The sequence below is a fragment of the Lagopus leucura genome, unplaced genomic scaffold (genome assembly GCF_019238085.1).
Source record: "Lagopus leucura isolate 7727_CA_CO unplaced genomic scaffold, USGS_WTPT01 Super-Scaffold_100004, whole genome shotgun sequence".
NCBI lineage: Eukaryota > Metazoa > Chordata > Aves > Galliformes > Phasianidae > Lagopus > Lagopus leucura.
Window position 1 is genome coordinate 64,900,229 of NW_024962264.1, and position 26,126 is coordinate 64,926,354.

Sequence of the window (26,126 nt, forward strand, 5' to 3'; positions counted from 1 at the left end):
CTAGGTGAATACTGTCTTTACATCTTTAGTTTACAAACCTGATGTGGTATTTTCTAGATGCGGCTGACATTTGTTGGTTTCTAGCTGTAACTCAGAATGTCTTTGACATGTCACCTGCAAACAAATTCTCAGAGAGTTATAATTAGCTGGAAAATTTGAATACCATAGCAGTGAATTAAAAATTCATTTGGGGTGAAGACAAACAAGACATGCGCTGACATTTTAAAGACCTTCGGGTTAACTCAACATAATTAGCAATATTAAACAGTCATCAGACAGACAGTTCTGTGCTCACTGAGCAAATATTACGGATGTAATGAGAACTAAATATGTAAATTCCACCTTTAAACAAAAACCCAAAGCAGAGATCTGCTTCTACACCATCTTGGTTAAAAGAGTATTTTACTTGGATTTCTGAGAGAATGAGACCAAATCTTGAGAACTGAGACAGACATCTTTTCTTGTCAGACAGCCAAATCTGAAGACTCTGCTGCCCATTGATAAATGGCAAGGATTCCCTCTCCTCCTTCATTGTTTCCTGTGAGCAGCTGCTGGCTGGGCACCCTGGGAATACAGACAGTAATCCACCTTCTATACCCAGCCATCTACTGGGAACATTAAGACAAGTATTGTCATTTTTTAAGTCAATACAACTGAAGACTGAAAATCTTAATTCCATTCCTTATCGTGTTAAAATATTATTACCCCCTTTTTCTTGGACAGTCTTAATATTGCCACATAGCAAGATCAGTCAACTAACATTTAAGCTACTAGAAACCCAGTTTTACCATGAGTCAGCCAACTCTGTCAATATAATTGGCAGGAGTTTAGTAACATATAGTCTTCTTAGATTACATTTTAAACAACATGGGTGCATCTCAACAAATTTTTATGTGTGCTATAAAATATTATTTAACCAATCTTAATTAAATAAACCAGCAAGCCTCTATTAGAGTGTCAAAACAAAATGGCAGCAGCCAGACAGCACTATTTTACCTAGAAGGATTTTAAATTCAAAAATGTTTGCTGCAAGTGGCCAAAAAGGAAGTAGATTTAACACACAGGTATTCTGCAATAGATTGGCCAATATTTGACACTTCAGATAAAGCTCTGGTTATTCAGGTGAAGCAAGCCTGACGTGAGCCAGCAGTGAATCACAGCAGTTCCGGTGGGACCGGATCTCCAGAGGTCACAAAGTCCAATCTCCTGCTGGAGGCAGGGACAGCTGGGATATCAGACCAGGCTGCAGGCTGCACCGGGCTTTAGGCAGGCTGGAGTTTTACTCTTTGATCTGATAGACAATCTTTCCTCTCCTGTGAGAATTGCTTGTAAGCACACAACAGTTAACAGCGCAGAAAGGTACATGAATCAAGGCCAAACAGCATACAAGAGCAGAATACATGAATTAAATCTTGAATTGCCTTTTTTTTTTTTTTCTAGGTATTGGTATTTTCTTTACTGTAACAGTAAGAAATCTTATACTGCCCCTAGAGAAGACAGATTCTGTTTGATGACTATATATATGTTTGACAATATGTGTGTATATACATACACTTGACTCTATTTGTATTTGACTATATATATTTATATATGTATGTCTAAGTCAGGAGATCTTGCTTGAATGTGCTAACAGATGTCAGAGGTGACCATGGTGGTAAAGAACCTAACAAATTAAACCAAGATACTAATGACATAAGCCCAAGGCATTTGCATGTCTTTGAACATCATATATGAGTACAGAAAGAGCAGGAATACAAAAGCAGCAGTTTGGGCCTGAATTTGACAAAATGACTGTGACTTGTATGCACCTACATTGAGAATAATCTCTGCTTTCGTGTCTTATCTCAGCAGCATGGCCACAGATGAAGCAACAAGATACATGGTTTGAGCTTTGGCAGTTGCCTACAGGAAAAGGACCTAGGGTCTTGGTGGACAGCAGGGTGGCCATGAGCCACCATTGCGTCTTTGTGGCCAAGGAGCCCAATGGTCCTTTTAATGTGCATTAAAAAGCGTGAAAAACTTGAACAAGAAAACCTCTGCACTAACGTGCAGGAACTTCTATACAGTGAGGGTGATGGAGAAGTGGAACAGGCTGCCCAGAGAGGCTGTGGAGTTTCCTATGGAGATACTGAAGAGCCATCAGGGTGCCCACATGTGTGACCTGTTGTATGGAACTGCTTTAGCAGCAGCTTTAACTCAGTGATCTCTTGAGGTCGCTTCCAACCTCCTTGATTCTGTGACTGGGAGCTGGACTCTGTGATCCTTGTGACTGCGTGCTTCTGTGCTCCAAATTCAGACCAGAGTTTTCTCAACTGATTCTAACAGGACAGAAACACACGGTGACACCTGCCTGGGGCTGCCATATCCAAGTACTGAAGTGCCAAGGGGGAATTCAAGCAAAAAATATTTATTTCGGCTGTTCTTTTTTAACCAAGCGCTCCGCAGGGGGGTTAATCCCCTCAGCCCACAACCCCACAAGTACCGCCCGCCTGCCCGAGGCCCGACAGCACACAGAGCAGCCTCCTCCGCGCCCCGCCCCCTCCAGCCCGTCCCCATGGCAACAGCGCAGCCTCAGGACCCCGCACTTAGCTGCCCGCCTCGCTGCCCGTTCTCTCCCGCCGGTAGGCCGGGGCTGTCCGCCGCACCGCCTGAGCAATAATCGCCGCCCCTTCCTCTCTCCTCGAAGGTCCCCGGCTGCCCGCAGCGCCGCCTGTTCCCCCGCCGCCGAGGTCCCCGCCTGCCCGCCGCGCTGCCTGCGCACAGCTGGGGGAGATCGGGAAGTTGGACGCCGGGCCGGGGCTGACGGAGGGCGGCCGGGACAGGCCGCGGAGCCCGGGGGTGGGGGGAGACGAAGAAGAAGAAGGCGGCCCGGTGCCGGCCGCTATGGACCAGTGCGTGACGGTGGAGCGGGAGCTGGAGAAGGTGCTGCAGAAGTTCTCGGGCTACGGGCAGCTCTGCGAGCGGAGCCTGGAGGAGCTCATCCAGTACGCGGGAGGGCTGCGGCGGGAGATCCTCCAGACCGAGAGTACGTGAGGAACCCCCCCCCTTCCCCCACACACCCCGCTTTGCTTCCCTATCCCCGTCCGTTCCCAGCCCGCCGCCCTCTTTCCCCATTCGTCAGGGCAAAAAAAAAAAAAAAAACCGCTTCGAAAGGTCTTAAAATCCGCCAGTGTGGAAACGCGAGGCCCGCAGGCTGCCCTCAGCCCTGCCCGGCTGTGCCCTCAGCGTGCTGTGAGCCGCTGGGCTGCTCAGCCCTGCGCCGTGTTCCGGGGGAGAACCAGGAGATGAAGAGCGGGCTTGCAAGAAAGCAGCCAGCCCGCTGTTTATTTCGCCTTTCTCTTTGTTTTCTCTTTTCCTCGATGCTTTTGTCACTTATTTACCTTCGGGGAGGGCAAAGCCGCTCTTCAGCTGAAAGCAAACACGGCCTCGTGAGTGGAGTTTCTGTTTTGCAGCCGGTGTGGGCAGGCTCGGTCTCCGAAGCACGCTGTAAACATGAAACGCTCAGCTTGCACAATCAGCGCCGTGTTTATGGGTGGTGTGGGAGGGGTGCTGAGGTGGCTGAAGCGACTTCACCCAGCGCCCTGCAGGAAGTGAGTGGTGGCTCAGGGATTAGGAGTGGGAGCTGCCCGGCTCCTCTGCCCAAACTTGACAGCAGGGTGTTTATCTCGCTGCTTTCTGGGGTTTGCTCTGCTTTGGTTCAGAGTCAAATGTGTTTGCTGTGGGTTTGTTACAAATACAGGTGTGGTTCTTGTCTAGGAGCGCGTTTAGTTCCTAGAACATAAACAGAAGTGCGTGAGAGTTGCTGCATGCACAGAGCAGTTTGCATAGAGAGCAAATATGGAAATACAGTTCTGAGGCAATTGTCTGCGATGAAGTCATGTTCTGTCTTTTTTGGTATTATTTTGGAAGCACATCTCAGTAAATGGTGCTCAGTGGCTTTCCAAAGAGTTTGAGCTTGTGTGTTTTATCGACTGTCTTTAATGCATATCCTCACAAACAGATGCTGACCTTGCTTGGAAAGCTTTGTGGCACGACCCTTAGGCTTGTGTTGATACTTACGGGAATCTGTGGGATTGCGAAGCTTTCTAAGCCTCCTATTCCAGGCTGGATGTGGCTCTGAGCAGCCTGGTCTGGTGGTTGGTGACCCTGACCATGGCAGGGGGGTTGAAACTAGATGATCTTTGAAGTCCTTTTCAACCCAGGCCATTCTGTGATTCTATTCCACATCCAGAGCTCTTACTTCTGTTGTAATAAAGTGAAAACCCAGGGTGCTCCTTCCAGGCTCCACGTACAGGTGTTTTGGGGTGGTATTATAAAACCCCAGATGTGTTCTCAGCACTCACTGACCGACTGGTGATGCTGTCCTAGCAAAGTGCATCCCAAACTGAGTTTTCTTTTAGTCAGCACTCTAGAATGAAGCTAATGTGTTGTCATTGCATACTCAAATATCTCAGGGCTCTATTAAATTTTGATGTCTGTGGGTAGGCAGCTTTAATAGGTTTCATGTACCTTTTTAGTAAGACTTGCAGCTTTTATGTGCTGTGACCTGAATTATTTTTTTTTTTTTTGAGAATTGATGGACATGGAAGCAGCCAGATATCCTAACATGGAGCTCTGTAATTTGGGGGTGCAAACTGTAGAAATATCCCTCTCTGCATGTGATTTAAAAGGGAACATTAAAAAACAAACAAAAAAACAGATCCAAAAGTAATAGAAAGAAGTTCACGTCGTAGGATGAAATTTGAAAGCAAAGATGTACGGAAAGGCCTTAAATAGGCAGTGGCTACCAAAAGGAAATGAGTGGAGAAAAAAACCTTGTTAGTTTAGAGGCCGAAGCAGCTTCTATCTTGTGCTCTTTTTCCTGCTCTTAACATTTCTTGAGCTGTTCTTCATGTTAAAGCCCAAGCACTGAGCAGCCCCATGTTGAGCCCTGTGGATAGGAAGACCAAGTTTGCTTTTCTTCTCCTTTAATACATCTCATCTCCTAGAACAGCCAAGGCAGGATTGCTTATTCTTCTTGGATGGTGGAAGCAATGTCTGGTCAGTGTCTGGCTCACTGAACTTGGCTTTGAGCTCTGCTCACTGCCTGGTGTCTGACTGCTGAAGTATTTCCTTTTAAATTGCAGCTCTGCACACCCAGCGCAGTGAAGCTGTCAGTCCGTGGTGTTCTGTGAGCACTGAATGCTGAGAGGGGTCTGTCTGCAGGCTTCCTTCTGCTGATTTATTGCAAGTAATGACGAGTTTAATTAAAGCAGAAAGAGATGCGTGTAGGGGGAGAAATCTTTTCTCTTATGAATTTGATGGCTTTTCTGCTGTAGCTGGTTTCTGCTGCACTATGTGTTAGGGGACAATAATCCACTTATTTGCTTGGGGTAGAAATACCAGTGTGTGTGTGTAAGTTGTTTGGGTTTTAGCTTAATGGCTTTTCTAGGAAAAAATGGCTGTTAATGTGTTTTATCTTCCCTGTTTATGGGGCAATGCAGGTCTGGGGATGAGCGCTTATGTTCTGGTTGTGGTGTAAGCTGACTGAGCGTTTTGTCCTGGGAGAAAGCACCAGAAAGTTCCTTAATCCTTTATGTAAGTTTTAAACCTCTGTCACAAGAAGTAAGCAGTAACAGATAGTCACTATTGTTGAAGTAATGGTAGGAGGCCGACTTCAGGTGGCAGCTGTGTGAAATTTCTTCTTGAATTTAGGATGTGTAGAGCCGGATTGGTGACTGTGCACTATAGGGACTGTTTCCATCCTCGGCAAGAAAAAACGTAAAGCTCTGTCATTTTGCTTAAGGTTATCTTCGTGGAACCAGAGTAAGAAGCCCGATGCCTTGTTTTTCCTTCGTCCTTAAAAGCTTCGTCTATTGCAAGAATGCAGTCATATCTTGCATAGCAGAAGCTCGTGAAGATAAACAGGTCGTTTACTTTCTTAGGGATGAACTCCTTGTCGTTTGTAACAACTTTACCTTGTTTTTGCTGTCGGCATCAACGGCAGAGTTGAAAGTTGGGATGCATAAGAGAAGAGGTTAAGAGTAAGCGGCTGCTGAATGGTTCCCTACCCCCTCCGACTGCAGCCTTGTTCTTTGTGAGCTGGGTTTCCTTTGCTCTCTCCAAGGCACATTGTTCAGTGTGCATTGTAATGGTTACTGTTTCTTTCTATTGTTCTCAGCTTGCCAGCATTGGAACTGATCTCTTTGCATGTCACTCAAACCAGAACTGTGCTGAAGTACAGAATGAGAAAGAAACTTTACCAAAAAGTGATTGCTTTTTAAAATCTTTCCTGTAGAGAAATGGTTTGGGGTGTTATTTTCCACGTGAATTGTTTGGATCTGGAATGTTAGGAAAGCGTTTCTGGGCTGATGTATTTCAAGTAGCCTTCAGTAGAGTTGAAGTGGTCGGTGTGTGTGCCTAAAGGAATCAGTCTTCATGTAGGATGAACTTTGAGGGAGGAGAGACCTACAGAGCCTTACCTACAGAGGTAAGGCTGGCAAGTAGTCTCCTTCTGTTAGAAACCAAAACCAGAGAAAGGGCCAAAGTAAAGCACAGAAGGATGCTGTTGTCAACTTTGTTGTTGGTTGCTGCAGAGGGGCGTGAATTAGGTGAGAGGAGATGGTAAGGGGGTTGTAAGCACTGTGTATTTATATTGCCCCCAACGCGGGTCATACAGCAGTGCACTTGGTGGGTGAGCTTAGCAGTATCGTGCTGCTAGAGATAAATCTGACCTGACCGTCTGCTCTTTCTTGGAAGCCTGATGTCTCCAGTCAGGGCCTCTGTGGGCTATTTCACATCCCTCAAGGAGAGGCTGAGAATGGCGCTGTTTGGGACCATCCCCACTGCTCAGGAAGCAAATGTTTCACAGCTCAAATCCAAGCTTACACCTTATGGAGTAAGGAGGTGGTTTGGGGGTGAGAGTGAATTGGGACCTCATTAATCCATATCATGTTGTTAACTTTAAGCATTGTGCTCTGATGTGTCTTCAGGGAGCTGTCTAGAAAAAAACTGATCCTGTAGTAGGTTAGAGGCTGTTTCCTGTTACGTTCTGTGAGATGTGTGTTTGGGGGTGTTTCTTGGAGACCTATTTGTTGATCTGCTGAACTCAAGTAGAACACACAATATATTTACATTACTTTTTAAAGTGCTGCACTTATTGAGTGTTATTTTTGTACCAGACTGGTTTCCTCGTGGGCTGAGCCATGTCCTGTGTGTCTTACTTAATTTAAGCTGCACTTGCTTCACCAATGCTTTCTAATTGCATTTCTTTTAATACCACTTGTCTTTATATGATGTTGCATGTTGAAGATTTAAGTTATTTCTTCATAACAGAGTTGGTGACTTTCTTCTCTTCTGTGTTTAGATCAAGATGGAGACTTGTCAGGGACAATTTCACTTGTTATGACACAGTGCTGTAAAAGAATAAAGGACACAGTCCAAAAACTGGCCTCTGATCACAAAGACATTCACAGCAGTGTATCCCGAGTTGGAAAAGCCATTGATAAGGTAAGTGTATTGTGGTTTGATGGTGTTATTGCATGCATTCTGTGGTCTGTACTCCTTCACAACACTGGGATTTGTGCTACTGTTCATCTTCAGTCTTCCTTTCAGCTGCAGCAGTGTAGGCTTGGAGGCAGACATAAGACCATGTGATGTGCAGCAACGCTTCAGAACTCCCATACAGAGCGCTCCATTTTGGAGCAGCTCTTGTTTCCAAGAGGACGTGCCATAGAGGTCCTGCTAGGCTGGTAACAGAATGTATTACATCTGCATAGCAAAATGTTTGCTGCAACGTCAGTCTTGATAAGGAGTGTTATTTATAGGTGTGTGTTTCAGTTCTGGTTAATTGTTGGTAGCAAATGACCAGGAAGTGGTGTTCTGTTCTTGAGGGCAGCCTAGAAGCTGAGAGAATTTGAGACAGACATTCTTACGTATATCAGATGTGTTGTTGGTTCTTAGGGCTCAATTTCACAACATTTAGATTGAATTTACTCTACTTTCATTAAAAACAACTTTTCAGCCGGACAAAAACACTTGTATCATTACAGAGCACTAATTCATCAACTGAATATTTCAACTTTGTTAGTAATGGTAAGCTATTAAAGCATAATTTAACAGTAACACAACGAACTGATGAAGTGCATAGTGCTGCTTTGTGGGGCAGAATGTCTCTGCAGCTGTTAGGGTTGTTTTGCTTATGATTGACCATCATGGAGAGCTCAAACTTTGTACTAATAGCTTTAATCCAAGCATCACTGTTATCCAAAGCTTAAGGATGCATTTGCATCTAATCCTTGCTGCTGTACCTAAACCTATTAACTAGAGTAAAATTCCACCCTTATTACTGGTGTGAAGCCTGAAATAAATCTATGTAATCTTGTCCTGTGTTTGAAACTTTTCTATTCTGTCTTATCAAGTGGAGTTTGTATGAAAAGCTTTCAGATTTGGGTGTACCTTTTTAATTTGAGTAATCTGAGATAGAGCAGCCCTTGGTCTTGTATAAAGGCTGTAAATCTGCTGTGGAAGTTAGTGGCAATACTCCTTAGAGACTGAAGGAGACAATGCATACGAGCTTGATACAGGTGAGACTTGAGTCTGATATTCAAATTGCTGTTGCTTTGTCACGTGCGTAGATCTGACAGTGTTGTTGCTGTCTCTTAGCCTTTTGTCTATTGGTTTCATTTCAAAAAGAATGGCTGTAAATGAAAACATTGGTTAAATTTGAAATGCTTGGTTTTCTAAAAAAGCAGCAGAAGGGGATGCAGTGATCTACCCTGTGCCTGTACAGGGTCAGAAAAGCTGTTTCAGAGGGCTGTTTCAAACTGAGTTTAGCTTGCACTCTGTGACCTGCTTGTTCCTCCAGACTCTTGCTCCTGCTACGTGTGTGTAATGTTTTCAACCAAAGGCTTCCAGTGGGAACTGCACCAGTCCCCAGTCCTGCTGGGAGTGAAGGACACGTTTCTGTGCAGTGCAGAGCACTAGTGAGGGTTGTTATCTCCTTAGATAGGAACTGTTCAGCATGCAAGTAATTTGGTTTTATCACTTCTCACTGGTTGTAGTGTCTCTGCTACTTGAAAGTGTATCCTGAAATCCCAGCATGTTTGTCAAGTGAGACTGTGATGTTTAAACTCTGGACAGTACCACCTGAAAGGAACTTTCCGTGTGCGTTCAGTGCATTTTATCCATGCTGCTGGAAAACATGCTCAAAAACTATTGGAATTGCCTTCTTCACACTGCTTCCCTATAATATACTTAAGCTGAAAATAATAGCAGTAATTAACTGTAATTGATGTTGCAAATTAATTCTTGATACATTGTGGACAAAATATTACTGATTCCAAAGTGAAATGCTTGTCTGAATTTAAAGAAGCTGCCCTTTTTAGCAAGCTGCCCTTGCTTTGATTCACAAGATTTGAGTCCCGTTTGCTGTGTCTAAATCCTCACCCAGCACCTTCTCATTTATCTCATGGCTGGATTAACATCTCTGGAACACCTGTTATGGTGGTTGTAGCTGCGTTTGCTCAGGCACGGATAAATGTAACTCATGATTTTATTGCCTGATTTGAGGTTGGGAAACAGGCTAATGCTGGTACCAATTTAGAGTGACACATCCAAATGACATCTGTTGTTACACATAGCATCTACAGCTCTACTGAAAGCATTTGCTGTATTTTCTTCTTGTGGCAAACAGATTAATTTTTTTTCCCAATGTAGAGGAAGGGGTACATCTATATGTCAGTGTTAGTCTGGTCTGCATTTAAGTTCATTTAGTCATTACTTACTAACTTGGATGGGACCTAATGGATTACGTGCTTATGTGCCCCTTTCATTTTCTTCTTTGATAAGGAACGTTTGCATCCAGTTGCATCTGTGCTGCAGCACCATCTGCTCCACTTCCAGTGTTCATCCTCCTCTTGTTGTTCAGCACAGTGTTAGCAGGTAGCTTACTCCTCATCTCCCTGTACATCACTCATCTGCAATGAGTTCATCCTCAAGCATGGATGAGACAACTAAATGGGGCGAGTAAATGTTTCCCTCTAGCAACCACGTGAGCAGTAGTTGAATGCCTTCATTTAGGAAAGCTTTAGTAGTCTTTACAAGTTGAGCATCATCTTGTGAACCAACAGACTGAACAGAGAACTTCTAACAAATGTGTTTGTGTTTGGGGTCAGAATTCAGAAGAAGGAAGGAATGCCCAAAGCAACCTAAGCTGGAAAACTGGCAAATGAAGCTGTCTTTAGTCACCATTCTTCTTCATATCATGTTATTAATAGGGAAGGTTGTGTTGATTGAACTGGTTCATCATATGAGTGTCTCGAGTCCTCATATTTCAACAATTATCAGTAGTGTATTTTTCTTGGCATTATTGGTAAATGTAGCACATCATATTCTACACCTTTCCTTTAGGCTTGTTAGGTTAGGCTCCTTAAAGAGTGGCTGCTGCTCTGCAGTAAGAGCTGACACGCTTCTAAGCTTAAAATTGAAAGTGTAAAATAAACATGTTGGGGTCTGTAATGTAAGGAATTCATTTAACTTGCTGTGAAATTCCCCATGCCATCAGTTGGCACACTGTTGGTATTTAGAAAACAAAGCTGGGAGATGTGTAGTCATGAGCATCTAGTGCTGGCATGACAATTATGAAATAAGTGAGAGAAAGGCAAGCAGTCATTTGTTCTGACATGTGACAGTCACTGGCTGTGTTGTGCAGTCAGTTCTTGAAACTGCTTAGGAGCCACTGGAAGCAGAGCTGTGGAATCCCACGTACCACAGAGACCCCAGAAATCATCCACGTTTTGTTTTTTTTAAAGAAAAGTAATTGAAATGAAAGCCTGATCAAACATGGGTTCATCAGAGAACAGATCAGGGGGAGGAAGAAAACTTATTGAGGTCCCTGAATTGTATTATATGACCTGAAGCTACAGCACTTCTAGGTTGGTGTGAGTCACTGCTGCCATCTTTTATAGGATTAAAAAAAATCCAGTTTGCAGTGGGGTTTTGAGAAGTTTCTCAAAGCTCATAGGTTTGTTTCAAAATTATATATATATATATGTTATAAGTGTGCTAGAATTTGAAAAGGAACAAAGAATAACTTCATTGGTAATGAATCTTCTTTTCTATCCCAGAAACCAAAGTAATGAAAAAAAGAGCTTATATGTTCTCAGTGCTGCCTCTGTTATTTGTTTAATACCTTCTCTATGGATTTGCTACCTGCTAGGGGTGTCTGGAAAGCAGCACCAGAATCAGCAATGGTATTGAACTGTAAAGGCTTCAAAGGATTGGCACAGATGAGAACAGTGTTATTTAATCTTCAAAACTCTTATGTTTTTCACTACAAAGTTTAAAGATGAGCAGCAGGGCAGGGAATTTGGAAGTCGAGACACCTGTGTGGAAGCGTTAGCTCTGAGACTTGTCTCAGTGACAGTGATTTAGATGCTTGTCTTGCCCCACCATCTCCAAAAGATGGAAGAGAATTTGCTAGCCTAAGGTGAGTGTTTTACTGAGGGTTTACAAGGGGAGTGCTGCCTTTGAAGCTGTGCGTGGGGCTGAGGAGGCTGCTCCTTTCTCATGATGTTGCAGAGCAGCATCAAAGCAGTTTCAGTCCTGGAGGCTGGCAGCTGAAGGGTGGGCAGGTACTTGCTACCTGCGAAAGCAGCAGGTATAGCCATGTGGGTATTGTGAGGGAGATGTGGGATTAAAAGTGAGCCCTTCTGCCTGGAGGCTGGGTGGCTCAGGGGTCTGGGGGAGCTCAGATACGGAGCTTTGGGGGTGCTGCCACCCAGCCACGTTCCTTGAATGGTTGGGAGGGCTCAGCAGAGCGCAGGTCTGCTGTGCTTCCCTCTGCATATTTCTTTGTGTGGACTTCAGAGGAACTCTGACTTATTGTGTCAGCTGAAGTAAACTTGGGATTGATGAGGTGAAAGCTGCAAGGAGGTTGCTCTCTACTGTGGCTTTTTTTTTTTTTTTTTAAAGAATCTCCTTCAAACTTGATCTCACTTCTAGAACAGGTTAATAGGAGACTTCTGAGTGCTTCTGATAGCATTGCTCTGCAAATGTCTGTTGCCTGGTGTGTGTTGTCACAAAACATCATCTGACTTGTTGGGCTCTTTCTGAAGGTCAGAGGTATTGCAGCACTGGAATACAAAGTGCTGATCTAATGCAAACCCGCACTGCCGACTCGCATTTGGTTTGAAGCTGATTATCCAGCTCTGTACCAGCAGCCCTTACCCCAGGTTGTGTTTTGGCTAACCTGCTGCTCCAGTGTTAGCTGGCTGACGGAGAACTGGTGGTGCCTGGCTGCCAAACAGCTCACACAAGCTCAGTGGTGTTTGCTGTGTCTGCTGTGACAGAGGTGAGTGTGCAGTGTTCCCATATGTGCAGAGCTGTTATCATCACAGAACCAAAGCTGAAGCACTGCTAATATCACCAAACTTCTGGTTTCTGAAGTTACTTCCCAGAAGGCAGCTGTAGCTACCAGGCAATCAGGCGATGCACTGCCTGCTGGGCTCTGGTTCTTTTGCAAAAAGTTTATTTTGGACTATGGGTGTGGATGTTTAATCAAATTATCTTGCTTGCCCAGAGCACTAAACATGTTAGCAGTTAAAATCCTGTTTTATATCCTGGGTTAGAGTAAGCGTTGCTCTCCCGTTGCCAAGAGGCACAGTGCCAAGTGTTACTAAAGAATCACGGTGACAACATTTTTACTTATTCCTGGAATATGTCTGTAGGCCACTGACCTAAAAATATGCTGCAAAGGGATTATTGGGGTTAGATCTGCAAAAACACTCTGGGATCTTCAAAGTTCAGGTGCTGGTATATTGAAATCTGCAGAGATTTGGATTTCGTTGTCATTGGGAGCCTGGGGAGAAGTGACGTTTTCCTCTTCCAGCATTGTCTGCCCCCTCCAGTTATGTCAAAAATTCTTGAGTTAAAACTTTTCCTTCTGATTTGGTGCCCCGTTGTGACAGTGATGCATTGATAATGCTATTTTGATTTTAACGTGGGCGGTTTTTGTCTTCTGTTCTGCTGTTCAGTTTTCACGTATGGAAAAACTCTTTTCTGCGGTACTTTCTTCAGAAACACTTTGCACTCCGGGAGTCTCTTTATTAGTTAACTCCGCTTCTCATTTGCTAAGCTAACTTGTAATTTGTCACTGTAGTTCCTTATGGTGGATAATATTGAGACGTGAGATGAGCAAGCCAAAGGATGTCTTCTGTACACAGGAGATAATGAAGCAGCTGACAGATACATTTTACTTTGAACAGGAGGTAATTAAGGGCAAACTGAGTAATAGGCAGAAAGCACTGGAGTGGAGACAGAGATGTCCCGCGTGAAAATTACATGGGGTTCTTTGTTCCAACCTATTAAATGTTAATTTGTACCTTTCAGAATTTTGACTCTGACATCAGCAGCGTGGGGATTGATGGGTGCTGGCAGGCTGACAGCCAGCGGATCCTCAACGAGGTGATGGTGGAGCACTTCTTCCGGCAGGGCATGTTGGACGTGGCCGAGGAGCTGTGTCAGGTAACGTAAGTGTGGATGTTGAATGTTCCTGAACGTGCAGCGTTACGCTTTGTGACAGCATCCTTATTGAATGCAAGCTTTCCAGGTGAATATTGAAACTGTCTGGAAAAAACAGCAGTTTAATTGCCTCTTTTTTAGGCTTTAACCTGAAGCGTGCCTTTGTTTTTCAGGAATCTGGTCTATCAATAGATCAGAGTCAGAAAGAACCATTCGTGGAATTAAATCGAATATTGGAAGCATTAAAAGTTAGAGTTCTGAGACCTGCATTAGAGTGAGTCTGCTCATTTTTTTCCTCCTTTTTAGAAATTCTTTTAATAAATCCATAGTGTTTCACTTTAAATATTATCTTGTTTTGATGTGTTCTCATTTGTTCTTTGTGACATCTCAATTATTGAGCAAATGTTTTCCAGTTGTTCTCTTGTTGTTCCTCCCAGTGGCCAATGCTTAACTAAGAAAGGGATCCTTAGAGTCATAGAATCATAGAATTGCTCAGGTTGGAAAAGGCCTTAAAGATCATCAAGTCCAACCACAATTAAGGGTTAATTTAAGCTTTTGGGAGGAAAATTAACTTAGAGAACCAATGTTCAGCCATGATGGTTCTTTACTGTAGTTACAGTGAAACACTAGTGAATATTATGCACAAAGGTCCAGCTGTTGAGGATAATAGGACTTAATAAAGGTGTTGGGTGTCACCAAGTCTTCTTTGCTTCACCAAACCCTGGTGGGGAGCAAAACTTAGATTCAGGATCAACTGTGTCACTGTTTCCTCAAGCCAGTTCCCTGTTTAGTGCAGATAAAGACTGGGAAGAGGGAATGAAAGGATAGATGTGATCTGTAAGGACTGCTGCTGCCAGGTAGGTGATCATTAATGTCATAATATGTTCCTGATAGCCAGAAAGCGTTTCTGGTGCGTGAGTTGCAGGTGGAAGCGTGGGCTGAAAGTGTGATCTGAAAAAAACAACTCGTGGAGTCCAAGAGTTGGAGGTTCTGTCTGAGCATTCAGCATTCCCTGAAGTCTGAGAGTAGCTCAGATGTTATCAGTCAGCCTTAGACTAAAATATTTTCATCAGCTTACAACCACTAGACGTGTAAGATGGTGCTATAAGGGAAAGATGATGAAATATCTCATGGTTTTGTAGTTTCCAGGAGTGGGTACATATCTGTGCTGTACAAATCAGGGCAACTTTTATTTTTAAGAACAAAAAAGCACCAAACCAGCCCTCAGCCTTTCTTGTGGCTTTGGTAAGCTTACTCAAATGCAAGAAAAAATAAAATAGCTTTTTAGCAACCTTTTAAAAGTAAGAGACGTGGAACAAAGCATTGAAAATGTATTTCATTCTAGATCTTAATTTGTACACTTAAAATGCCTTTTTTTTTTTTTTTGGCATTATTTGGCTAACTAAATACTTAACTAAAATGTACTTAAATGCATTTTTCCACATGAACCAGCTCAGGTGTATGTCAGTTCAGAGGTCATTGGCATCTACACTAAATGTAGGATGCTCTGATATCAAGCCTGCAGTAAAATCCTGGAGTACAGCTCTGAGTCATGCAGAGTTTGACCCGAATAACCTTTGCATATAGTTCCACAGGTGGAAAGTTCAGCTGGTTTATTGCCATTGCATTGGGTAAATGAAGGGAAGCAGCACTGCAATGCTTTGTGATGCAGCTGAACAGAATTTAATGTTGGCTGCACCACACACTGCTGTAGTTCAAATAGTAACATGGCTGTTGTAAAGGATGCTCTCTCTCTGAGGAACAGTAAATTATTGCTGTTACGTCCATCTACCTCAAGTCACTGAGTTAGATCAGCTCACATTACCCAGGCCCTGTGCCTTATTCATGGCAACTTAGCCACATTGTGTCATTCCTGCAATGTGTTGAATATTTTTCAAACAAAGGAGAAGGCATGGTCCTTCTTCAAAGGAAGCCTTATTCCCTAGACAGCTGAATTAGATGGAGAATAGAGTGTATTGTTAGTTCAATTTCTATGCTGGCTTCCCTCCCCCGCCCTGCCTCATTTTTGCTTATAGTGTGACTTTTTAGGGCAAAAACTCTCTGCCTCTGTTTGCCTGGTGCTGGGCACAAATGCTTATGTGAAAAATGTGGCTGTTAGGACAACGAAAATGTGACAATACTCTATCCAGCTTAAGAACTGAGCTGTGTCTCAAAAGGCAGTTATTCCTCAGAATTGCTGGTGCTGATGAAGTAGTTTCCCATATTTCTCAGCAGTGATCAGGAGGAACATTCTTTGTGAAGCTTTGATGGGAGTAAGTGGCAGGTTCAGAACTTCTGATGTAGTCTCCCAGGGAATAGGCATTGTCATCCCATGTGTCTGTAAAGCAGTAAGGTCTTGGTGTTCACTGTGACCTTTGGGGACATGGTTTAAGCTTACTTTAATCTTTGTCAGGCTTTGTGAGATGCATCCTAACTAAATTCCCCATAGGAGCTAGCAGAGAGCTGTGGTTTGCACAGTGTACAGCATACTTCAAAAATTTCAGATTGATTTGAGTCACAGAATTGAAGACACTCTGAAAGTATCATTTTGAGAGGCGTTAGGAAGACAGATGTTGTGATTACTGATGATTTTGAACTGTGGTGGGGAGTATGTGAGTTGAATGTTTTAGCCATCATTTGCTGCTTTTTCTCTTTCTGTTGCAAATCCTTTGAATAGGAATGGAACTGGCTAGTCCAAACACCTCAGGCCTTGCTTCTGTGTTTGCTTTCTTCTCATCCAAATCAGTGCTGCCACTCAGAGAACAAGAAAACAGAAAGCTTGTCTAAAAGCCAGTTTGGAAAAACAGCCTCTATTGCAGCCAGTTGACAATAACACAAATCACATTTTAGCAGAGCCGAGTACTGTATGCAGACTGATTTCTCCTCCCCTTGTACCTGCAGTGCATGGACTTGTTCCATAGATGAACTTCCCCTCTCCAGGGCAACGTACACACAATACAGTGGCTGAGCAGAAGACGCTGGGGAATGAGGAATTTGGAAAACATGTTGAAAGCATTCGTTGTGCTTGTATGACATGCAGCAGAAGACTGTAATTGTTAAGATTCAGCGATATTAATTCAAATATAGGAATTAATTTCAGCTATTTCTACCTTCTGTTGTGCCTAAATCAGCCTTGCCTTCCAGTTGCTGTGTTAGAAGGCACAGGCTAACCTATGCAGCACTAGAAGTATGCTGTACATGTATTGTGCATGCAGCATAACTCCTACTTGTAAAGGATCTTACTCTTTTCTGTGCTCCACGTAGGCTAATAGAAGTTCAAGGAACAGTCACCTTCTTGAAATAGCTGTTTGATAATTGTAATAATTTGATATCATGTGGGCTGACATGTAATTGCTCCTGTGTCACGTCCCTTTGTACCTCCTCGTTTCTTCCAGGTGGGCGGTATCCAACAGAGAAATGCTTATGGCACAGAATAGTTCACTGGAGTTCAAACTACACAGATTATATTTCATTAGTTTATTGATGGGTGGAACAGCAAATCAAAGAGAAGCACTTCAGTACGCGAAAAACTTCCAGCCGTTTGCCCTGAACCATCAGAAAGGTAAGGTCTTATTCCCAAGGCACTTGGAAGTGACGTGTGGTAGTTAAATACAAATCATGCTCCAAGTGTGTTTTCGGTCATTATTTTCATTTATTTTCATAGCACACTGGGGGTTTCATAGGTAAAAGTGTCCTGTGGTGGCTGGAATTATAGGTTGTAGAGGTGAGGATGTGTGTCGTTGCTTTGGTATATCTTCTGCTTCTGCTCGTTTCTCTCACGCAGTCTAAAAGCGAAGATGCCAGCTTCTATTCATAGCATGAAACAACTAACTGTTCCTGGTCCCTCACAGATATTCAGGTTTTGATGGGCAGCCTGGTGTATCTGAGGCAAGGCATAGAGAACTCGCCGTACGTTCATCTATTAGATGCAAATCAGTGGGCGGACATCTGTGACATCTTCACAAGAGATGCCTGTGCTCTTCTGGGTCTCTCAGTCGAATCACCACTCAGTGTTAGGTATGCTGCTTTTTGCTTGCTTTTAAGACCTGGTACATGGAGTTTTGGTTTCTGTTTCTAATTGAGGACAAAATAAATGCTGACAAGTAGTCTTATTTAGCTGGTGTGAAGTAAAGAGTGTGGTTACAATTAGCTCCAGTGAGATTTGCAAGGATGTGAATGATGAGAGATTCTGGTGTGCTGGGCTTTCTCAGCTGAGAGGAAGCATCTTTTCAGCTCAAAGGGAAGCATTCATGGAAGGATCTTGGCTTCTGTAGCTTAGACAGAAGGATGAGGATGGCCATCAGCCATTTATTTCCACAACAAGTGTGTGAAAACTCTTCCTGCTGCGTAACCACAAAGCACTAAAGCTCCAACCGTGATTCTGTCAGCACTTGATCATCTCTTTTTAATCCACGTGTTTTTTCACCTGTCTTCTCCTTACGAGAGTGTTTGAATCGGGTTGTGATGTTAACTGCTCAAATTTCCAAACTATTTGTTGGCCCTCATTTGCAAGGGATAAAGGCTCTTTGAAGCCCGGTAGCTAATCTGACAAAATGCAAATTGATAGTAGGCTGTCAGAAATGTTAAGAAAAAGCAGTTTAATCTCCTTCTAGCTTTTCAGAAGATAATACAGATCAGCTGCTCTTTAACCTTTGGCTGCCAATTGCCTGATGTTCTAATTTCTATTTCAAACATTTAATGGAAAATAAATTACATGCGTCTTGCAGGGCTAGTTTCAGTACTCAGCAGAAGCTTCCTTACCTCTTCCTGGGTCTGTTTTTTAACTACTATTTGCATTTTATTATTCTTCTTTAGAGCTCTGTTTGAAGTTGTCCTGCCTTCTGCTTCTCCTGTTTCACACCTCTGTCATAAACTACAACAAAGGGAGTTGCTTCCACATGAGTTGTCTTCCTGGAATAAACAAAGCCAGTTTCAGTTGGAGGATTTTATAGATAGTCTAAATTATGGATATCTGTAACTGTGGTTGTTAGTTCTCATGTTGCTCCTGTTGCAGTGAAGTGAGCAACCACCCATGGTGCTTTCCTTTTGTGCTGCCACTGTAATGCTGCAGCTCTCAGTGCAAGTGTCTGAGATTTTCAATGAAGTGGAAAAATCCCTCATATTTGGATCTGTTGGCCTCTTGGTTTGAGCCCAGTATGAATTTGTTTGTGCTGAAACATGTTTGCTGCGCAGGGGGTGTCGACATTCCTGTCACAAATAAGGCTGTTTGAAACTGACGTGACCTTTGGTGCTGCAAATCCTTCAAAAATTCAACTAGCTTCAAGTGAAATCCCTGTTATCAAATGTACTGCTTTTCAGAATGTTGATAGAGGTTGCCTGCTGTAGTTTTCTTTTAAAGACTGATTGGTTTCTTCAGTGTGTGTCTAATTCAGGTCTTACAGTCTGAATTACTCTGTGGAGTCAATAGGAAAACGTAGTGCATTGAGGAGGTCTTTGCTCAGGGTCTTGAAGGACAACAGGATGCCAAATTGTTACTTACATTTATGTTTTACTTGAATTGTTAGGTGCCCATTGGACTCATCTAGAGATGTAGGGTAGAACAGTTGAAGCAGTGGTGCTTTTATGATGCACCTGTATAAACTTCCCCAAGAGTTAACACAAGTTACTCGGTGCTGACACCAACAAAAAGCCAAGTGCAAGGAATGAAAAGGCCAGTCATTAGCAGAGGTGCTTCATTTCATTTTTCTTTAAAATAGCAGGCAGCAGGCTGGCAGGCTTCAGGCACATCCCTCACAAGAAAACTAGCCATAATATAAAATAAGTAGAAACCTTAAAAACAAATATCTGGAGGAGCAGAGGAGAGGAAGGTCATGATAATAAAACATGCACAGATAACAAAATGATTTGCCAGAGAAGCAGGGCAGGCTGACAAATTCTGTTTTTGTTGTTCCTGATTTCCAGGCCCAAAGCACTGTTGTTAGACTGAAGTTATTGTCCATCAAAATGTCTGTTAAATTGTCAAAAATCATTGTTAATGCTTTGAAGTATTTTCCTGAAAGTAATGTGGGAAGTTCTGGAAATGGGTAGCTCTCAGAGCAGGCAGAATGTTGAGGCACTGCCATGGTACAGCTGTATACTGCTGCTCTTGTTCCATCACTGCATCTTGTGCTTTCCTTCCTTCTTTTGCCTGACATTATTTCCCTACATTTGTTTTCTTTCTTTACTCAGCAGCACGGGCACAAATTGAATGAAGTAGTATAACACTGCTGTATCTGAAAGGTTTTTAAAATAGAAATGCAAGAAATAGTTACTTGCTAAAACTCACACTATGTTAATGTGTTTGGTTTTTTTTCTGCAGTTTTTCAGCAGGTTGTGTAGCATTACCAGCTCTAATTAATATCAAGGCAGTTATTGAACAAAGGCAGTGCACAGGTGTTTGGAACCAGAAGGATGAACTACCGGTGAGTGAAAGCTGAGCTTTTATGGGGCAGATGGATCTCTAATGGAAATGCAGGTTTCAGGCTGCTTGTGTGCTGAATGCTAGGGGATGTCATACGTAACCACCAGCTCCAGCAGCTCCAGGGTCTGAGGTTTCCTATACAGAGACTTCAGGATCTCTGCTCATGTTGATCACAGAACCACAGAATGGCCTGGTTTGAAAAGGGCCACAGTGATCATCTGGTTTCAACCCCTGTGCTGTGTGCAGGGTCGCCAGCCAGCCTGGCTGATGGACTTGGCTGCTGCTTTTCTGTTTGTAGCTTCAGCCCACGGCAAAGCTGAGCATGAATCACCACCCATACTTGCACAAGGGCCACTGGTATGACCAGCTGTGCAGGCTGCCATAGGCAAGGCACTGCCTTCAGCAGCACCCACATACAGGACTTGCATAAAACATAAGCATGGGCAGCTGAGTCCCCTTCCTCTTCTGTAGTTGATAAAGTTTGAATCTCACTGAGGAACATGAGCTTCCTCCAATTGGGCTTGAGATCTGTTCATAGGCTGCTTTGCATTGACACTTCATCAGGCAGATATGAAGTAGAAGATGTAGTGTGGGATCTGTGTCTGGGATCTGTATCTGAATCTGTATACACTGGGATCCAGTGCACTGTGCTTCCAGCACAACTCTTGAGTTAAAAGAAGCTGAGTTGTTATGAAATCCTGTTTTCCCTTTATAGCTTTTACTGGGCTCATGCAGCTCTCCAGTGACCTGCTCCTGATTTGGAAATAAATCCTGTTTAGTGCAAACTGGGCATGGACTCAGTTAGCCTCACTGATGGTAGCTAGAAGAGATTCACATGTAGCTTCAGTGCATGTGTGAAGTTTTTGCTCAGCTGCTTTTCTGTAACAGTGAGAGTGGAACTTTCAGGCGTGCACATTCCAGGCCTGCACTTGTCAGTCCTTTCCTTAAGTCATCTATATGCTCTTTTCTGTTTGAGGTGTTGCTTTCTGAAGTCATTTAGTGCTAATGGCAGGAGTTTTTTTTGGACCAGTGTTTTCTGTGTTACTGCTGAAGAGAAATGATTCTGATGCACTTTAATATTGATGGGATTTCTAGGTGAGGGGGAAGTCTTTTAGGAAGCTGTAGAAATCACTGGTTAGAAAATACAGGATGCCTTGTGGGGTCATCAGCTCAGTTTTCGTACCAGAGCACAGATCTACACTAAAATATACACCTGTCTTTTGTCAGAATACTCTGCTTTTTTAGGGAGTTGGGAGGGAGAGCAATGTGAACTGCCATTTTAAGATCACAATGAAGTGTTCTTGACTGGGAAGTTGTAAAGCATCAACATGATAGACTTTGCTGCCCTCAGTGCTGAGTTACAGTTCTTAAGGGGTTTGTGACATAAAGGAATAATTGTCTGGAAATGTTGCTTCTCAAGATAAATCATCTTCATTTTTTTCACAGATTGAGGTGGACCTTGGCAAAAAGTGCTGGTACCATTCAATATTTGCTTGTCCCATTCTCCGTCAGCAAACAACAGATAATAATCCACCTATGAAATTAGTCTGTGGTCATATTATATCAAGAGATGCTTTGAATAAAATGTTTAATGGCAGCAAGTAAGTACCATTTTTTTGCATTCCAAGCTAATATAGAGAATGATGAATCTTAAGACTAAAGCGTGGCGTTTGAGGAAAGCTGCATCCCCAATTCCATAACTGGTGGAAGCTTGTAAGTCTTGGAGCATGACTTTGAAATCAGGTGGCTGAGCTGATGTGCTGGAGGATAGCATAAGAAACCTCTGATGTTGTAGAAAGGGATTACATGAAGGAATGTAGTGAACAGAGTAATTTTCCAAGCTGCAAATGCCACCATGTCATCACAAAATTCAAAGAGAGACTTCTGCACACCTGTTTTTTTCACTGGGAGCAACGCTTGTAATGGTGGAAACACCCTTTAAAGTAGGCAGGGGAAGTAAACCTGTGAGGAGATACAGCTTAGCAATTGAGTGGGTAGTTGAATTATCATGCCCTGGTAGCTACAGGCTTTTGGAAAGGAGGAAAACTGAGGGGAGAGCTGTACAGATTTCCTTCAGGAATAAAGTAACGTGGATTGAATGTAGGCAGCTTCTGCGAAGGCTGTTGGCTTAATTTAGAGCTCTTGGTTGTTTTGTGACATCCAGTATGAAAATAAGTGATACTATGATTGAAAACATTGAGTAATGTTTGCATGCTTTGCTCTGTTTCAAAAAACAAGCAAGAAAAAGGGAAGGTATGCTTTTGGGATAACTTCATCCGTTTTTAAGCTGAGAAGCTTACTGCTGTGTTATTTCTGTCTGTGGTCACTCATTCCTGATGCTTTTATTCATCAGCTTTAGTGACAGAACAGCTCTGACAAAATTAACTTTGGGGAATGAAAGGTGCAGGCTTAGAGATGGGGGGAGAATGCATCAGTGCTGGAAGAAATGCAGTGAGCAGATGGAATTGTGCTGGTGGAGACCTCAGCAGGGAGGCCAGGCTGACCTATTTAGCCATAGCCTGCAGGAGCTGATCTTTGTGGATTGAGAAATGACAGCATTTTGGGAATCGGGGAGTAAAACTGGCTGGATGTTAATGAAGTCACACTGAAAGCCACCAGCCTGCTTACAATGGCTTAAATGCAACAAACTAACCCCAAAACTTAAATAATAGATTAACCGTGAGGAATAATTTCCTGGTACTTAATAATTCAGAGGTGAGTGGGTAAAAGGTGAGAAAACAATTAGAGGGAAGAAAAATGGGATAAGGTTTCTTTCTGTGAAAGGTAACTTTTAGCAGAGCCTTCACGTGTTTTTGTTGTGTGCTGCTGGGGGAAAGGAGGAGGGACTGTCACTGCCAACCTGATACCTTTGTGGTGGAGGAAGAAGCTGAGTGCTTAGCTGTGTTTCAGCAGTGCTAGGGCTCCAGAAAGCACTGCTACCGGGCTTCTGTCTGCTTTACAGACATTCTAACATGCTGTCTTCGTCCCCAGATTAAAATGCCCCTATTGTCCGATGGAACAGAGCCCTGGAGATGCCAAACAGATATTTTTCTGAAGAAAAGCTCCATTATGCGGTTTGTAAGTGACACTCTGCAATTCAGGTGCATTTTGGGAGAATTAAAACACACCTGTTCCATTTTATGCAGCAGACTGAGGACTCCTATGTTTGTATAAGCTAATGCTACAGAAACTTTGCCAACATTTAGTATATACATACCAAGTGGAAATGCTACAGAAATATTATTACCATAGGGCTTTACTATACTCTTGGTCTCCATATCTGATCAAGTTACTACACCAGCAGTTGTCATTCAATGCAGGTTTTTGTACTCAATTATATGGTGACTTTTTACTTTTTAAAAGCAGAAATGGATCACCCCCATTTGTTTAATATTCCTCCTGCTATCATCTATCAGTAACTGTCACCTTAGAGAATGTTTGTGGAAGAAGTTTTATTTCCTGTAATGTGTACATAATTAAAAGTAAATACTTCAGAAAAAAAAAAAGTTTGATAAATTGAATAGTGGTTATAAAACTAATTTGTATTTTTTTTGCTGAAAGAGCTGTGATATATTCTGAGTTTTTCTTTCAAACATTTTTTCAACTTTTACATAGAATTCAAAGTAAATGTGCATATATATAAAATATATAAATATATAGCCCTAAGGGGCTACCTGTTAAAATCCATCACTAATTTATAAGGGTGATGTGTGGATAGATTACTGCTGGAACAGAGGGAATAGGAAATCCTGTTCCTTAGGTTTCAAATGCTTGTGTAAAAGAATACTCAATAAAAGGAAATTCTGAAGTGGAAATGCTTTTAGTCGATGACGTTTGCTCTCTGGCCTTCGTAGTCATGTTCTTTGGACTTTGTATTCAGGGTTAGGCTATAAGTGTCATGTTGCTGTATAGGTTAATAGTCATTATAGTGTGCTATTTATAAACAGTTATCAAAACCAAATAAATTGTATAATTATTCATTGTTAAATGGGGGAAAAGCATGTTCTGATGCAGTCTTCTGGTCACGACGCTGCACTTGGCAGAATTGGGCCCTACGTCACGTATTAGGAGGTAGCAAGTTTTCTGTAGCTTGAGAACACTTTGCTTCTAGCCTTGTTTTTGTAGTAGACTATTACTGCCATTGCCACTTTTTCTGCTAAATTTGTCATATTGTTAACTAGGTAAATTTGTACTCATGAACAAGGTGTAGATCATGGCAGTTCAATCTTTTTCTAGCGTGCAGATATTTGTATTTATTGCACTGTCCTATAGTAGGGCGAGCAGCCATAAGGCATGCGAAGCTACGTGTGAAATTCTATTCCTGTATTGTGGAGTAAAACACCCAAGCTGACACGGTTGAATTCTGACACACTGGTTGAATGCACTAGCACCATGCACTGCAGAGAAGACCGTCTGTGAGACATCTCCACCTTTTGAACGTGTGTCACCTGGCTTGAGAGACTGAGTTGGACTCTGTCGGATCAGTGACAATGGATGTCCTGAAAGAGACACGAAGAGCAACAAGTCAAGGCACACAAATTTTGAGCCTGAAATGCGTTTGGTTCGTGTGAACGATGCAGGTGTGTGACTTTCTGCAAAACTTCTGTTGTATTCACACTGAGTTCCAACCAACCAGGTTACCGAGTGGTAAAACTAACAATAAACAGGTGAGGATATTATTTTCCATGTAGGTTTCCTAGTCTTGGTGACATTGTTTTCCATCTTTTCTTTTGCGTGGAGTTGCTTTGTATTGAAACCTGGTGACATATGGACTAAATGGAAGAAAAACAGTTCCCAAGGAACAGCTCTGTTCTCAGAATCACAGAATGGCAGGTTGGAAGAGACCTCAAGGATCATGAATCTCCAACTCCCTGCCACATGCAGGGCCACCAACCTCCACATTTAATGCTAGACCAGGCTGCCCAGGGCCCCAACCTGGCCTTGAACACCTCCAAGGACGGGGCATCCACAGCCTCTCTGGGCAGCTGTTCCAGCACCTCACCACTCTCTCTGTGAAGAACTTCCCCCTGACATCCAAACTAAATCTTCCCTCCCTCAACTTAAAACCATTTCCCCTTGTCCTGCTGTTATCAACCCTTTCATAGAGTCAATTCCCCTCCTGTCTGTAGGCTCCCTTTAGGTACTGAAACGCTGCAATGAGGTCACCCCACAGCCTTCTTTTCTCCAGGCTGAACAAGCCCAGCTCCCTCAGCCTGTCTTCATAGGGGAGGTGCTGCAGCCCGCTGATCATCTTCGTTGCCCTCCTCTGGACCCAATCCAGCAGCTCCCTTTCTTGTACTGGGGGCTCCAAACCTGGACACAGTACTCCAAATGGGGCCTCACAAGAGCAGAGTAGAGGGGGACAACCACCTCCCTGTCCCTGCTGGCCACCCCTCTTCTGATGGAGCCCAGGATTCCATTTGCCTTCCAAGCTGTAAGAGCACACTGCTGGCTCATGTTCAGTTTTTCATCCATCAGGACCCCCAGGTCCTTCTCTGCAGGCTGCTCTCAAGGGCTGTGCCTTCTAGTCCGTAAGGATGCCTGGGATTGCTCTGGCCCAAATGCAAAACCTTGCACTTTACTGTGTTGTTCTGTCATATTGCTCGTGGTTTGGTGCTGGTGTGAACGTAAGCCCACGTTGAAAATGCCTCTGATGCAGTTCTCCGAGTACAAAAATGGCAGATATTAGTCGGCAGTGCATTGGAAAAGTTCTGAATTGAATTTCCAAGTGTGATCCTGTTTTCTAAATAGTTCACTTCATGGACACATAGCTAATTTACAGTGTTGACTGTTAGTTCTTTCCCTAGCTGCGTGCTTGCTGGATAGCTGCTTGCAGTTTTGAAGCTCCGCCAACAGATGATGCTCGTTGTCTGAGTACAGAGTGCTTATGTGCATGAGGTGCTGGGTGGTTGTGAGGCACTGCCTGCGCTTTGGTTCCTAGAGCTGCCTTTTGTTTATCTCCTGCTACTGCCTGAATTGTTTCCTTTGCCCAAAGAGTGAATAATAACAGGAGGCTTTCTTATGTCAGATCTGATCAGCAGCCAATGCGTCCATTTTCTGCACTGCAGTTTGGAAACATCCACAGTGTTTTTAAAATCAAATACTTCTGCTTTGTGCTTCTAAAGCATTTTAAAGTACTGCAGTTATCTCTGAGCTTCTGTGCCAAATTCTGATCCCCTTGCACTGCAATGCCTTTTAATGAGAG

The 26,126-nt window shown here is 43.1% G+C and overlaps 1 protein-coding gene across 4 annotated transcripts; it reads left to right on the forward strand.

Moving 5' to 3' along the window:
• The first annotated feature begins 2,783 nt into the window (after nt 1-2,783).
• On the forward strand, nt 2,784-24,611 carry RMND5A (required for meiotic nuclear division 5 homolog A). 4 transcript variants are annotated; one of them, XM_042871147.1, is made up of 9 exons: nt 2,784-3,025; nt 7,346-7,488; nt 13,369-13,503; nt 13,674-13,774; nt 16,896-17,062; nt 17,352-17,517; nt 19,820-19,922; nt 21,368-21,522; nt 22,913-24,611. In XM_042871147.1, the coding sequence occupies exons 1-9, from the start codon at nt 2,884-2,886 to the stop codon at nt 22,974-22,976; spliced, it is 1,176 nt and encodes a 391-aa protein (XP_042727081.1). In that variant the 5' UTR covers nt 2,784-2,883; the 3' UTR covers nt 22,977-24,611. The 4 variants fall into 4 exon arrangements, with proteins under 4 accessions (XP_042727081.1, XP_042727084.1, XP_042727082.1 ...); XM_042871150.1 differs by lacking the exon at nt 2,784-3,025 and adding an exon at nt 3,310-3,428; XM_042871148.1 differs by lacking the exon at nt 2,784-3,025 and adding an exon at nt 5,147-5,230.
• Nucleotides 24,612-26,126: the final 1,515 nt, after the last annotated feature.